Below are 14,774 nucleotides of genomic sequence, written 5' to 3'. Positions count from 1 at the left end.
GGAGTATCTGATCCCGAGTTAAATGTATACAAACACTTGTCTGACTGGCTCCCTCACTTCTCAGACATGAAAACAGCTTATCTGTGGTTGCTTTGCCACCTAATCATCAGGTGGAGATAAGAGCATGTCCATCTTCAGGATCTGTTTCCATAATCGTGCAAATGAACTTGCATCTTGGCACTGGAACCAGACTATTCCCCTAAGGTCTGAGCTGGCTCTCATTAAAATTAATTGGAGTTTTGTCATTGATTTCAATAGGAGTGAGACCAGGCATTAAATTCTTCTTCCTTTATTCTCACCCCATCCCTCATCTGCCAGCAAGTGTTACAGACAAGTGATGCACAGGAACTGGGAAGTTTGGGCATGACTGTTACCTTTAACAAAGACTAATAATTTGTGTCTATATATTCAAAGGCAACCACGTTACATGAAAAGATCCAACCCTTGTTGATTTCAGTGGGAATTTTATACCTAAATACCTCTGATATTCTTTTCTTCAGATTTTATTCAACCGCAAAAATCCTATGTGTCATTTCCAGCTGATGATGCCACCCAGGTTGTGTTCTTCACGTCTCTTTGTGAGAGTGGTAGCTTTGGCTACTACATACCTTGTTGTGCTTCCCCCCTCATCTCCTCAAACAAGCACATAAACCAGAAAGAATGCAAGAATTTACACTTACACATCACTTTGTGTTGTATAGATGTGATCAAATAGGGACTCTATGGCCATCCATTTAACAGGTATCCGACCCTAGGAGGAAAAAAAGCAACAATGCAATTGCTGGTCAGAAAATTAAGTTTCCAAGTGGAAAACCAGTCTTCAAAACCATAACAGATACTCTATCCATACTCTATTATTTTCCAGTGGACTGAAAGGTTTGGCATTTCATAAGAAAAACAGTGAGGAGAATAACTGTAAGATTTTTTAAAATCACTCATTTGTTTCATTCCACACACTTCAGTAATCTAATTATGTGCAGTAAATTCTCTGTTTTTTTCCCAGATGGTCACCAGTTTAAGTTGGATGAACTCAACTCGCCTCTTAACAAAGAGCTTCATCCAAAGAGTTATATTCTTCAAACATGAATGTCTGTCTTTGCATTGCTTTTGGGAAATATGCAAATGCAAAAAAAGGATGGGGAATGATGATTCAAGAGGAATAGCTATCTCTTTTATATCAGGGATGATGCATAAATGGAAGCACCTAGATGTTAAGATACCTTTGGTTTCAGAACTGTATCCAGATAGTCATACTCTGTTACTGATTACTAAATTGAATCTGGAAGTTGCTACTTCCCACTGGCAGAAATTCACTGATAAAATTGGATAAATGTGCCCAAGATATTCATGAAAATCTAGCTTTGCAAAATTTGCAAAATGTTTCATAACCCTCACAATATCACTAGCATTCATATGCCTTACTTCTTGTTATCATGACATTTATATATATATGTGTGTATATATATATATATATGTGCAGCAACTGTTTCAGTAGAATTTGAAACTTATCCTTCTTCCTTCCTCTCAATTTTTTCTTTTCCCTATGCAAGCAGACAGATGCTTGTTAGGCTCTGAATAATACTACAGCAACAAGTGTCTCAAAAGTAGAGAGAAAGCATCCATTCAGTACATCAACACCCCGCCAAATAAAATGAAACTGCCTTTATGTAAATGCATAATTCTTAAAATACAGAGCAACTGATATAGATCAATGTGAAACCCATCAGAAGATAGCTAATGAATGTGGCAAAGCCCTTTTACATAAGATCATTTCTTCCAAATGTTTTTTTCTTCTTCACAACCTATTTTGACTTAGAGAACATTCACACAAATGCCTGAAAAAAAAAAAAAAAAAAAACCAGGGAAAGCTAAACTGAAAATTCACAGTATTTATGGAAATCTTTTTATAAAATTCTGAAATTTTCACATGTAAAAAATTCTGTCGGTAACTCTTTCATATTAAGTCATAGAGGAAACTGAACCAACACTACTCGTCTTAGAAAGAGACAATAGAAAGTGGTGTTAGTGAACATCACAGTCTGGCCTGGGATTGACTTTAAAAGTACTGCTCATGTCAGTGACAGGTGGATGCAAACAGACAGAGAGCGGGATTTGGCTCGCTGTATTTGACAGTATTTTTTACAAGAAAAAATAAATTACAAGCCTTAACTTATCTTCTTAGTCTCAAAATTGTTATGCTCAAGTGTTGCTTTTCAGGGAAGTAGTGACGTGACCCAACAACTCGTCTTTCCATCAAATTTCCTTTGCACAGCTATACAGGTGAAACGTTACCATATGCTGAATCCTGCCATGAGCACTGTGAGCAGACAGAACTGTATCCAGGCACCTGACAATAATTTACTGTGGCAGGCAAAATAGAATTGCTTTAAATAACTTCTGGCCGGTAGCATTAGCTCCTGATCTATGCTGACCTATGAGGTACCATTTTGATTAAGATTTGGTATCTTTTGTACATTTGTAAGTATTTGTAGGGGGGCTTTGCTTCAAGTCTTCTGCATAGATGTGATAGTTCCTGAAATTAGGACCTTTATAGAAATTGTCTGCATTTTTTTTCAACTCCTTGGGATTTGTTTATATTTTTAATTATAAACAGGAAAAGAGACAGAGAAAAACTATGGTGGTTTTTGTTTGTGTTTTCAAGCAGTGTAATGAGAAACTGGATAAATGAGAAAGCCCACCTCATTTAAAAATGGGCTGCTCTCGACCTGTAAAAAGGTTAATAAGTTAAAAGCTTCTGCAATGAAAAAAGGTGTCATTCTTCTGTATTTACATTAACAAAACACATGCTATTTTTAAGCATCCTGTGTGAAGTCTCTAGCCTTAAGAAATAATTTATTACAGACTATTTGGCAAATTGGTTTTAAAAAGCAGCAGATCTCATCCTGCTCTTTATATTTTCTTACAACTTTTCACCAGATCACAGAACAGTCAAGGTGGGCAGGGACCTCACCCTCTGCTCAGAGCAGGGTCAGCCACAGCACATTTCTTGAGACCATTTCCAGCCAGGTTTTGAGTATCTCCAGGGTCAGAGATTCTCTGGGCAGCCTGTGCCAGTGTTCAATCACTGTAATGGCAGAAAAGTTTTCTCCTTTCTTTAAACATAATTTCTCATGTTTAAAATAGCTCTTATTTTCTCTTGTCCTGCACCTGGGCCACAGTCAGAAGAGCCTGGCTCTGCTGGCTTTATTCCCTCCCATCAGGTATTTATACACGTCACTAAGACACCCCTGAGCCCTCTTTTCTCCAGGCTAAACAAACTCAGCTCTGTCAGCCTCTCCTTGCATGTCAGGTGCTCCAAGGCCTTAATTATCATAGTGACCCTTCCTTTTATCAACTTTTACATATTAGGAATAAATTGCTTTTGTTGATGAGTCAACAAAAAGAGGTGGAGGAAGTAATGGTGACTTCAGTGTGACACATCTTTTACACACATATATATATATTACTGTCCTACTGATTAAGCTCATAATCTTGCTTCATCTTCATTTTTATTTCTTTAAAATGGAGAATTATTTTAAATTAACAAATATTAGCTATTATCTTTTTCTTCTGTGCTCAAGTCCTGCAGTATAAATTCATTCTCTTGATTAGGTAATAATTCCCACTACTGTTTTAAATATGCACTGTACCTTGCTCCTCTTGACATATGAATCTTCTTCATATACATCACGGGAGAGGCCAAAATCAGAAATCTTCATTTTGCGCCCTTCTGCCACCAATACATTTCTGGCTGCTAAATCACGATGGACAAGCTTTTGGAAGAAATCAACAATAGTATTTATTCTGTTGTGGAGGAACCAGCTGCCAACATATCCATCTACCACTAGGACATGCTCAGAGCACTGTTACACTGCCCTACCTTCATTTCCGCAAGGTACTGCATTCCTCGTGATATCTGCCATGCAAACGATATCAAATCTCCCATTGTTAAGGCTCTCTCATCAGGGTTATCCAAATAACTTGAATTTCTGTTGCCATCACTACCCACATAGCTTGGTCCTACTTTTCGACTTTCCCTGAGGAAACTGCGCAAGGAGCCATATTTAGCGTATTCCACAATTAAATACAGCGGGCCTGAAATAAACAAACACACTGATAAATAAACAATCAATAGATAACCATTTCAATTTTTTTCAAAATGTCACTTCTAATCAATGCATTATTTTGAACAGTCAGAGGCTCCAGACACTTCTGGCTTGCATGTAAAAGGCACTGAATCAGCCATGGAATCATAGAATATTTTTAGCTTAAATCATCCATGCAAAGTGAATGAGTTTCAGCCTAAATCAAAGCAGAATTCAGGCTCTTGCCTATATTCCCTCATCTAGATAATTTGAGACTAAAAAAGAAAGAGACAACCTTACAAATCAGATCTGTTAAACAGCCTAACTTAGAAAAACTTCTTTAAAAAAAATTGAAATCTAAATAATTTTCTGGAGTGTGTGATACTGAGCTCACAAATCATCTGCTAATACCAGTGTTGTGCTTAAGGTGCCTTTTCAGAGCACTTAGAAATATTCTGTCATTTCAATCCATTAGTTTCTCCTCCCCATTACCCACATGAATAATACCCACTCAGTGCTTTAATGCTAAATACATTTGTCTGCTGTATCAAAGTCCTCCCACCTCATACGCTAATGAATTAACTTGATATTTATTAAAAGCCTGTGACTCAGAAACAATTCACTTCCTTTGGGATGCAAAAATACATTGTACTGAAAAGAAAAAAAAAAATATCCTGCCCCTCTGGTTCATTGCCTTACAAGACTCAGAGATGACTCAGTCCTGAACTATATTCTCTGTCTACAACTGAAAGTCCCAATTGCAATAGAACTGGGTGGGCAAAGAAGGCAGGCCTTTGCCCAAGGCTGCACAGTGCATACTGTGTTTTTGGGCTGCATAATTACAGATGCAGAAGGAAGCAGACAGTGCCATGCAACTTCATTTAAAATGAACAGAAATTTTCAGGTCATTTCCCTATGCACAACAATGGAAATTTGCTTCATTGGCAGTTTATAATACATGTGTCTGAAAATTTTCCCCCTTGAAATATACCTTTCAATGAGTGTGGCTTTTAACTATTTCACAACAAGAGGGAGATAACAGTGTTGTGACAGACGAGGAAAACCAAGTATCAGTCTAACTATCCAGATATATATTAACAAAAAGGATCTGTAGTCATCTTTGTTTCTTTGTTTTTCAAAGGGAGATCTCACTCTCTGGCTCAGGCCTCAGAGCATCGTTCTAGCATGAGTAACAACAATAATGAAAACTCCATTAAACTTCAAATATAACCCATATTTGAAAACACATACTGACCATCAACATTATATAAAAATATATATTGATTGGAAGAGAACTGGTAGTAGATTGGTTAAATTTAAAATAGCTTCAGAATCAAAATGTGTACTGAAGAAAACCACAGGAAGAATGCTTAGTTACACTGAATTAGCACTTCCCCTTCCCTTCAAACATTGCTTTTCTTATATGTCCCTCATTTTTTCAGCCAGAGCAAATTTAAATGTGCTCAGCAATTATTAAGCAGTGGTTCAAACCCATCAATGAACTGCTCTTTATTTCCTTGCTTGACATTTTCATCTTAATAATGAGCTTCTAATATTTACCGTCTTGACTGCAAGCTCCATAAAGTTTGATGACATGAGGATGGTTCACCTGTTTCAAAAGGTTGAACTCTGAAAGTAGATCTCGCAGCTCACTCTGGGAAGCATTTTCTGCAGAAAGTGTCCAAACACAGTTGTGGTTAGGAAAGCATCGGTCAAGAGTTCTCTATGTACCCCCTGAAGTATGAGATCAACCATTTCTCCTGGAATTAGCAAGAGGCTGGAAAACTCCGTACTTCCCCACGGGAGAGAAATTTCCCCATCTCTGCTATCCTACAGTCATTCATATCAGAACCAAGTGAAAAGGACTGCTGCTGTTCTGGCACGGTGACCAGCTGTAATCATCACTCTGCCCTGATACAAATGACTGCAATAAAGATTAGGTCAGCCAAGAATCAGGACCAGAGTCTGTAATGTCTTGCAGATGCTATGGAATTATTACAGACCTTTTCTAGTGCTCTAAAGCAACTTTTTTAGGGTGAATCAGTGCAACTGATGTTTCAGAAGCATAGGAAAGCCACTATTTTATGTGGATCAAACAAAAAAGACTCATTTAACTCCCATGGTATAGCCCTACTCCTCCTAAATATATTTTCTGATGGAATAAAAATCCACTAATCTACTGGCTTGCACTTGTAGCACACATCCAGATGTAGAGTTCAGAAGCTAAACTTACAGTTCAGATTGATTTTACTGGGAGACACATATGCAGACTTCTCTAACGTCAGTGGGAATCATACAATATATAGCCCCTAGAGGCTTTCTTAGCCTTTCAAGCATTTTGTTTTTGCAGAATTATTCTGACTAACAAACTTCCTCTTTGAACACATTGGGGCTTGAAGGAGATCCCTAGTCATAAAGACACCACAGGTCAGAGGTAACCCTTTCTCTACCTCATCCTTAATCTCTCTGACACACAGAACCTCCTTGGATAGTTCCTACAGTGTCATTACTGGGCAGTTGACAAGTCTGTGGTCACCTTTACTTAAGGCTAATAAAAAACAAGCTCAGCTTCTGCTCTTTAGTACCATACTGTATGTTTTTCCATACAGGCTGTAAGCACCAAAGGATTTATTTACATATCCATTTAAAATAGGTATGCTATAAGTTTGTGCTGGTCATGACAATTTTCTATTCTGCTCTACTATATGTTTGTATTTGCCATATATTATCTTATAGTCTGAACTTCCACTCAGTCTTCTACCCCAAGGAGTGCAATATTGGATGGTCTCTACTGATAGGGACTACAAAAAATACGCATTTACGTAAAACAGGAATGAACAACTTCAATTTATTGCCTGTGAGGAGGTCCTATTTTTCTAGCTCTGGAACTGTGTAGCATGTGCAAGAACAGAAAAAGCTTCCCCACATAATATGCCTGTTTGTCTGCTGGAAAAACTAACTTTGATAGTTCATAAATGGAGACAATTATCTCAGAAGCTTTATGCCATTTGTTTTTTACAAATTGCAAATAATGTCTATTTACGTACTGGATGGTGTTTTCCCCTTTAATTTTATTGTAATGAGGGCATTTGTATCATGTAGGAGGTCACATTTAATTCATATGAGAAAAGTGCTAATAATGACCTGAAAAAATTATCCCTCTGCTCCTTTAAACCTTCATCCATAGCTCCAAGACTATTTTGGCTCAGTTTATTACTTCCTGCTCCCTGTTCCCTCCCCAGTATATAATGCCAAGTTGACAAAGTAAGAAGAGTCCAGTCCTAGTCTGTTCTTAACCACAGACTGTGGCCTTCTACACAGCTCAGGCAGGAGATTATCTTTTATGCAGTAAGCAAGAGGCTACCTCCATTAACATACTGGTATACATACAATTCCCTTAAAGATCAGGCAGTGTAGAGTCCCTAATACTTGGACAAACTACCCCCTTTGCATCTGTTACAGAGAAAGAATGGGTGATGTTGGCCTGACCCACAATAACTGTCCCTTATATTTCCTGACAGCACTACAGAGACCTGTGGACTAATGCAATATTTCTTATACTTCAGTTGCCATGTGTTAACAGTAAAGTTAAAGCAGTAACAATGGATAAATATTTGCAGAATGACAAATGTTCTCCACAGTCAAGTTTGAAAATGGAATTTCAGGTGACTATCTCCAATGTAATTTACATTACAAAGGGATTCATTAGAGCCTGAAGTACTACTGTAAATGTCAGATCAATTTATTCTAATAAGATGCTTAAAATAAAGGCTTACGCCTTCTCATTATCAATTCTGCCAATTCTTTCCTTCATAATAGGTAGGGAAAGCTGAATGTTAAATTATCTGCAAGTAAAAGCAACATTTTTACCACTATGTCTTGGAATCTTAATTCAGTCACATGTTGATGAAAATGTGCTAGAAAAAACAGTGACACTAAGTGCACAAATAAATATGAAATGAAGTAATGACTAAGACTATTCTACAGATAATGATACACAGGTCATTACTTGAGTATTACAAGTCTTCACTTCTGAAAAAACTTAGTTCCTAGACTTCCCCCATATGAGCTATTCTTCAGTGAACCTCCTGCAATGCAGGCATGCAATTCATAATGCATTTATTTCTTTGGTAAAATGATGGGATATGCAGCATCTTCACTCTCAAGCAGCAGCAGATGTTTGGGTTTTTTTGTAAAACTCCACTTGCATAAACTAGAAAAGGTAATAACATTTTCCTATAATGACATGTTGTTACTTATAAGCAGCAATGAATAGTTGAGCTCAAGGTCTCATGTTATCATCTTAGCATTATCTAGGCATACGTTGTTTTCCTCAGCTTTAAAGTCTCAGGGAAAACTGAAGTCACCAGAAGACAGCACTGGGCTATTCAAGCCAGTTTGGCAGAATTCCCAGTAATTGAAAACCAGATCAGAAAGTATAATAGTAGATGGAATTCTCAATCAGAAAAGTAACTTAATAGGTGTGTTCTGTCTCTTGCCATGATTATAACATGATTCATTTAAAAAGCTCTGTCAAAGAAAACTGGGAAGAGGAAAAATAAGCTTTAACAAACCCTTGCAATATTTCCATCAATACCGAACCAAATTAAATACATTTGCTATGTTAAGACAGCAGGTCCTTGCACATAATGAATTAGAATTACTTGTGGAAATTACTTACTTTGATCAATGTGATGCTAGCTCCTAAAGTCAGAAATCTGTCAGAAAATAACAGAATGCTGGAAGAAATAGAGGCTGGGACATTGGTTGTTCTTAGCTGACCTTTTACCTTCATGCTAGTCCCTCCTAAAATCCATTCAGAGCTTACAAAAAATAGTTTTCAAATAATTTCAGACCCAGATGGGAATGTACCTTTTAACATTTTCACCGCTACAGTGGTATAGCCAGCCCTTCCCTTGAGTCGGAATGCCGTTGCCTTGACAACTTTTCCAAATTCTCCTTCTCCCAGAGTTTTGCCCAGAACTAGGTTCTTCCGAGGGAATTCCCACTTTGGGTCTTCCTGCAGGAGAGAAAAGGAAACCTATGAGATGAAATAAGAGGAGGAGTGGCTTGCTGCATCAGAAGCATTAATATTCAAAAGGAGAACAGTCTTCAGCAATACATACACTGCAGTGTACAATGTTTGGTTGCTTTTTTTATCAATCAGTGTATACCTATAAAAGCTTCTGAATCTCTAAGTATTTTGCAAGTGTTTTTCCATTACCTTGAAAACACCTCCTTCAAAATAAGCTGTACACGTAGTTTATGGATAATGGATTATATTTACAGGTCTAGGAAATTGGGTGCAAATGAAAAACAAAGTGATACAGGATAAATACTTGCTTTCAGAATAACTATGAATATGTGACCTTGGACTTCACAAAGAAGTAAACTAGTTTTACTCACAGAATAAGGCTTTCCCTTAAGACTTCCTCAGAGACAACAATCCTCCTCTTATGAAATTAGTATTATTAAGCCTTAAGGTTGCAAAGTGATGACAGATGTACAAACCAGACAAGAAACTAAAGCAAGCAGAGCACAAGGTCTGTGAAGACCTCCATATATAACAGTCAAATAGATTTGATGTTGCCACATACATCATGTAAAGTGGTAGTGTTTCTCTACCATGTTGGTTCATGAAAATGCACCGGCTGGCAGGCATCCCGAGTAGTATGTGATTCAGCACAGAAGAAACTAGGTTAAAGGTATGATAGTATGACTGGGCAAAAATCCTTAAAATGTGGGTAGAACTCCCACTCCAACTGACAGCTACAGCCTGTATATCAGAAATCAGGAAAAGATCTCAGTGAGGTTTTTTGTTTTGTCTTAAACTTACCTTTGTTGTAGTATTATGGCTCATCACAGAGACTACAAACCTGCTGATTATTAGTATTCAACTGGACAAAGTTAAAGTAAAACCACACTACTGTCAAATGCAGTGTTACATTCAGAAAAAACAAAACAAAACATAGGCTCAAATTAGACCTAAGATGTTACAGTATATTAAAATATAACAAAAGTAGAAGAATATACTGGCCTCAGAGTAAATTATATGGTTTACTCAATTACTCATTAAGCATCTTCAGTTCCTTGCCTTTACATGTGATTTCCAATTTAGGTATTTGAGTTGGGTATCTCTATGAATACATTGCATTTCTGTAACATTTTATGTTTATGCATGCATAAACAACATTATTTAGGAACAAGAGAGACATCAAAAAGAGCACGCAAAATGACATCAGGCTTACTGGTATTTTAAAGGTGTCTACAGACACCTGGTTCTCCATGGAATCTAAAGAAGGCCGGCGGACGTTAGTGGAAGAATAACTGATGGGGTAGGACTGGGCTGGGCGCCGGAACGTCATTTCTGCAGAGGCAATAGGTGGCTTTGGAGAATTCTTGTGGTAACGATGGATGAAATAGGAAGAAAGCAGCACAGAGATGATGAAGGACAGCAGCACTGCCCCTGCTATCACAGTCTTGCACACGTCATCACATAGTTGCTCTGTGGACCAAGAAGAGCTTCTTAGAACTTTGATTGTTGTCTCCTACTTCTGTTGTGGCAGTGCATATAACGCACACAAGTGTGACAGAAACAGAACTCAAAATGGTTTAAAAATCTAGAGGAAAACTTAATAGCTTATCTCAATGAAATCTGAGAACTTGCAAATATTTCCACTGCACCTACCAATTCTATTTTTTATTTTAGACACCAGCAGGTAATTGTTTGCCTACCTGCCTGCATAAATGTAAGGATGGCTAGCTTGACATCATATTTCTTGTCTTTATAGGCATAGGCTACTCCTGACACTCTTCTTTAAGACGCAGACTACCATATATTGATCTTCTGATACCACTTATCTCTCTGGAGACCTATGACTGACTTTAGCTTATGGACAACAGTTTATGTTAGAGCCATTCAACCCATCAAATAAAATCTTCTTCAAATATGAAATTAATTCATTATGTCAATTCTTAGATATTAAACAATATTTCTCTTCATCTTTTTAGATTATAAGGAGGCTTCAAATATTTCTGCTCTGTATTTAACAAAATAATTGTTTCTGAAAACATTGCTTAATGCTGCAACTGCCTCTAAAGTAATATGCACTACTTTTCCTCCCCATTTACTACTTCCCCTTTTGCAGAAGCAATTTTAGTGTCTTATTTTGGAAACTAAGTTTCTTTAACTCTAAGTGCCCTTAGACAGGATCCCCAGGGGGTCACTTCCTGAAGAAACTGTGAGATGAAAAATACTGTCCTTTGTACTGTTGTTCATCAGATAATCCTGACTTCAGATACCTAGTTAATTTAGCTACATCTGCAAGCTGTACCTCAGAAGTAAGTGGAAACAGCACAATACCATTCTAGAAAGGAAATTTAAAAAGAGAGAAAAAAAACAAGAAAAAAAAAAAAAAGCAAAAAGCTTTATGCTTCCTCTTTTTCTTATGCCTACAGAAAATTTACTCAAAATAGCAAATTGAGATATATTCTAAACAATTCAGTTTTAGAGATGCAAAATATTTCATGTTATGTTTATTATTAGCAATAGTATAAAACCAAACATTATTTAATCCCCATCACCCTGTTTCAAACAACTGCGTAGAGCTTCCCCGTTTAAACAAAGGTCAATTAAAAAAGTAATCCGCTCCTCCTAACACAATGGGTACTGGCTATCTCTGACATTTTGAAGCTGGGATTTTCAAAAATTACTAGAAAGATGGAATTACTTGAAAGGAATAGAAGTTGTTATTCAAATTCTCCTAGTTGTTTCTGTAAATATGAGGTGAGTCTCACTGAAGTGCAAATGTTGATGGAAATCAAAGGACGACCAACCTGTTTGTCATGTAGTAATGGATAAAAAAGAATCTTTAGCCATGGCTAGAAGTAACCCCCTCTAGAAATTCTGAGGTGCCAGTTCTTAATTAATTTTATATTAGCAGTCTCTGACCAAAGATATTGCTTATTAACATGTCCACAGGTTCAGAGCATAGGTGTATATATATACATGTATATATATCTAAACAGATGGTAGATACAGAGGAAAAGATTAACATGAGAACAGAAGATAATGTTTAGACTTACCCTTGATATCATCTTTCTCACAATAACAGTTCTGCCTTGGGAAGCAATAACAAATACCGTGTCCTGACTTAATTCCAAGATTTCCAGTGCCTTTCCCATGACCACCAATAATGTTTCCACCTAATCAAATACAGACACAAGTTCAGATTCTCACATGTAGTTACAAAAAAATAAGGCTCAGAGTTTTCCATGGGTTTATCCCAGTATGCATCTGAAATTTAACAGGGACATAAATTTAACAGCACAGTGCAGCAATAATGACAGGGATTCTGAGAATTAGGGGCAAGTCTAAATTCTGAAATTTCTGAGATTCTGAAATAAGGGGACCTTGGATTGCTTTAACATTAGCCCTGATTAGCAGTTATTCACGTTACAGAAGACTCTGGATTAAAATTTATCTGTAATAAAAATATAATAGTTCTCTTTGAATTGCATAGCTGGGACGCTTTCCTAATTTCATCTACCACTTAAAACCTCATATGGAGTCCCATTATTTAATATCAAATATCTACCTCAAACAATCATCTCATGACTGTCCTGACTCAGTTTCCTCATAAAGCATAACGGTTCTGTATCACTGAGGTCATCTTACATTTTAAAATTCTCCCTAACATATCTTTTCTAGTCTGCTCATTTTAGTTTCTCTCCATTCTAGTCTTAAGTATATTTTTACTTATGAGTTGATGTACAGACCAGTGGTCTACAGACTTCAGTTTCATTCCTGGTTCTGATGACAATTTCCTCTTACCTTGGAAAAGTCAGCATACCATTCTAGATATCATTTGTTCCATTGTCAAATGGAGATAATGATACTTAATCACATCTGTGAAATTCCATGGGATAGTCTAGTGAAAGCACTGAGAGTAAGTACCAGGTGTAACTGGTAAAAAATCCTATTCTTTCATTACCTAAAAATGTATTGTTTAACATTAGGAATAAAGTGCAGAAGCTCATAAAGAACTACCCTTGATTTCAAGCAGGAGTTCTTAATGAAAAGTAATTGCAACTGTGCTTCCAAGTATTTTTTTTTTCTGCATATATTATAAAAACGACCATTAGTTATGACATTTTTAATTTATAAACTGCCTTTAATCACAAACAGCATTGTATAGACAGAAACCAATCAGGTTCTGCAAGCTTAGCTGCATTTCAGAAAAATCACCTAAACCATAAAGGGATTCAGAAGATTAACGAGTTCTTTTCAATATAGTCTTCCTTTTATTTCAACTCATTTTCCTCCATCCCATCAAAGTTGATAGCAGACTCAGTGCTGCTTCTACATTTCCTTGGATGTGTAACATGAATTGAGGAAGAGGATATTTTTTGTCAACATGAAGGCAAACATCCTTTTTTAGATTTTGACCATTTTTCTAGAGGCCACACTTACTAAGTTGTATGAAGCTCAGCTGGTTAATTTTGGAAAAGACTGTGCTGAGTTACTGCTCTCTGAGATTATACTTCTTGTTTGAAGAAACATCAGTGTTCCCCAAAATTCTTTACTATCCCACCAGCCAACTTTTTGAATTGTGAAGAGGTGATAAAATAAAGTTTCCATTAGCTTCAGAGAAATCATATATATTTATCTATATCTGCCTACGTTTGAAGACCTGGAACAAGGGGGAAGCAAGGGACAAGCAGGTCCCATCTAAACTGTTCTTGAGCAAGGGATTTGAAGATAAAGGGTTTTTACACACCAGGGAAAGGAGAAGTACTTTGTCAGTGCAGGTGTACACTGGAAACATGGAGCTTCCCATATGCATTCCAGAGACCCAAAAAACGTATTTTTCATTAATGCATTTCTGGTAGGAAAATTCCAAGAGTTACCGATATTGTTTTGAATTTTGTGGTGTTTCCTGTTTTAAATCATCAGCTATTCTCATTGCCCTGTGGTGGGAAAGAGCCTTCCCTGCTTCAAGGTCATTTGGAAAAAGGAAAACCCAAGGCCCTATCCCATACCATGTAGGAACTCCAGAAATTCAAAAAGTAAACACTGGTTGTTGGACAAAACCAAAGACAGTGTCCAACTACCACTGAAAACAAAGACATCCAAAGTAAAGTAGAAGCCTAAGCACTATTTTTTTTTTCATTATCACAAAGCCAAAGTTCAGAGGAACCTACAAAGATCAGTCATCTACTGAACATTTATGTTTAGCCAGATTTGCACATTGCAACCAGCCCCGAAGCAGCTTCTTACTACAAGAAAGTCACTCGCTTAGAATACAGTTAGGGTGCCTCTACTTGATCAGCACAGCCACAGCACCAGTGCCCTTGAATGTAATATTCATAGTGTTAGTGTGAGAAAGTAGTTTGGGGACTCAAGTACACAGCCATTATAATGAATAACAAAAGTAAGTATTTTAGCAACTGTCTGTTCTTAATATCTTTGATCTTAACGCATCTGGGGCTTTCCATTTATTGCTTGCCATGCCCAAAGAATGTCCCCTGCCAATAGACGCTGATTTTATGGTACTCCTGCACCTTTGAGCTTCCAAAACACACTAATTTCTTTGCCTGCAAATATACTGCTTTTGGGCACCAGGCCAGATTCTAAACTGTCAAATCACGTACAAAATTATCCAACTCAGGCATTAAAAAAGCATACAT

At 37.0% G+C, this 14,774-nt stretch overlaps 1 protein-coding gene across 1 annotated transcript in view; it reads right to left on the bottom strand.

Moving 5' to 3' along the window:
• Window positions 1-14,774, bottom strand: part of RET (ret proto-oncogene) — an 87,950-nt gene that overhangs the window by 13,913 nt on the left and 59,263 nt on the right. Inside the window, exons 10-16 of the mRNA XM_042790319.1 lie at window positions 12,171-12,290; window positions 10,334-10,590; window positions 8,958-9,105; window positions 5,646-5,753; window positions 3,881-4,095; window positions 3,651-3,773; window positions 681-751 (exon numbers count right to left, since the gene is read on the bottom strand). Of these exons, the coding sequence (XP_042646253.1) occupies window positions 681-751; window positions 3,651-3,773; window positions 3,881-4,095; window positions 5,646-5,753; window positions 8,958-9,105; window positions 10,334-10,590; window positions 12,171-12,290 (1,042 nt within the window). The remainder of the gene's footprint in view (window positions 1-680; window positions 752-3,650; window positions 3,774-3,880; window positions 4,096-5,645; window positions 5,754-8,957; window positions 9,106-10,333; window positions 10,591-12,170; window positions 12,291-14,774) is intronic.

This window comes from Tyto alba, unplaced genomic scaffold (assembly GCF_018691265.1).
Source record: "Tyto alba isolate M040663 unplaced genomic scaffold, T.alba_DEE_v4.0 Super-Scaffold_1, whole genome shotgun sequence".
Lineage (NCBI taxonomy): Eukaryota > Metazoa > Chordata > Aves > Strigiformes > Tytonidae > Tyto > Tyto alba.
The sequence above is the reverse complement of the archived record's forward strand: the minus strand, read 5'-3'. Positions and strand labels throughout refer to the sequence as shown.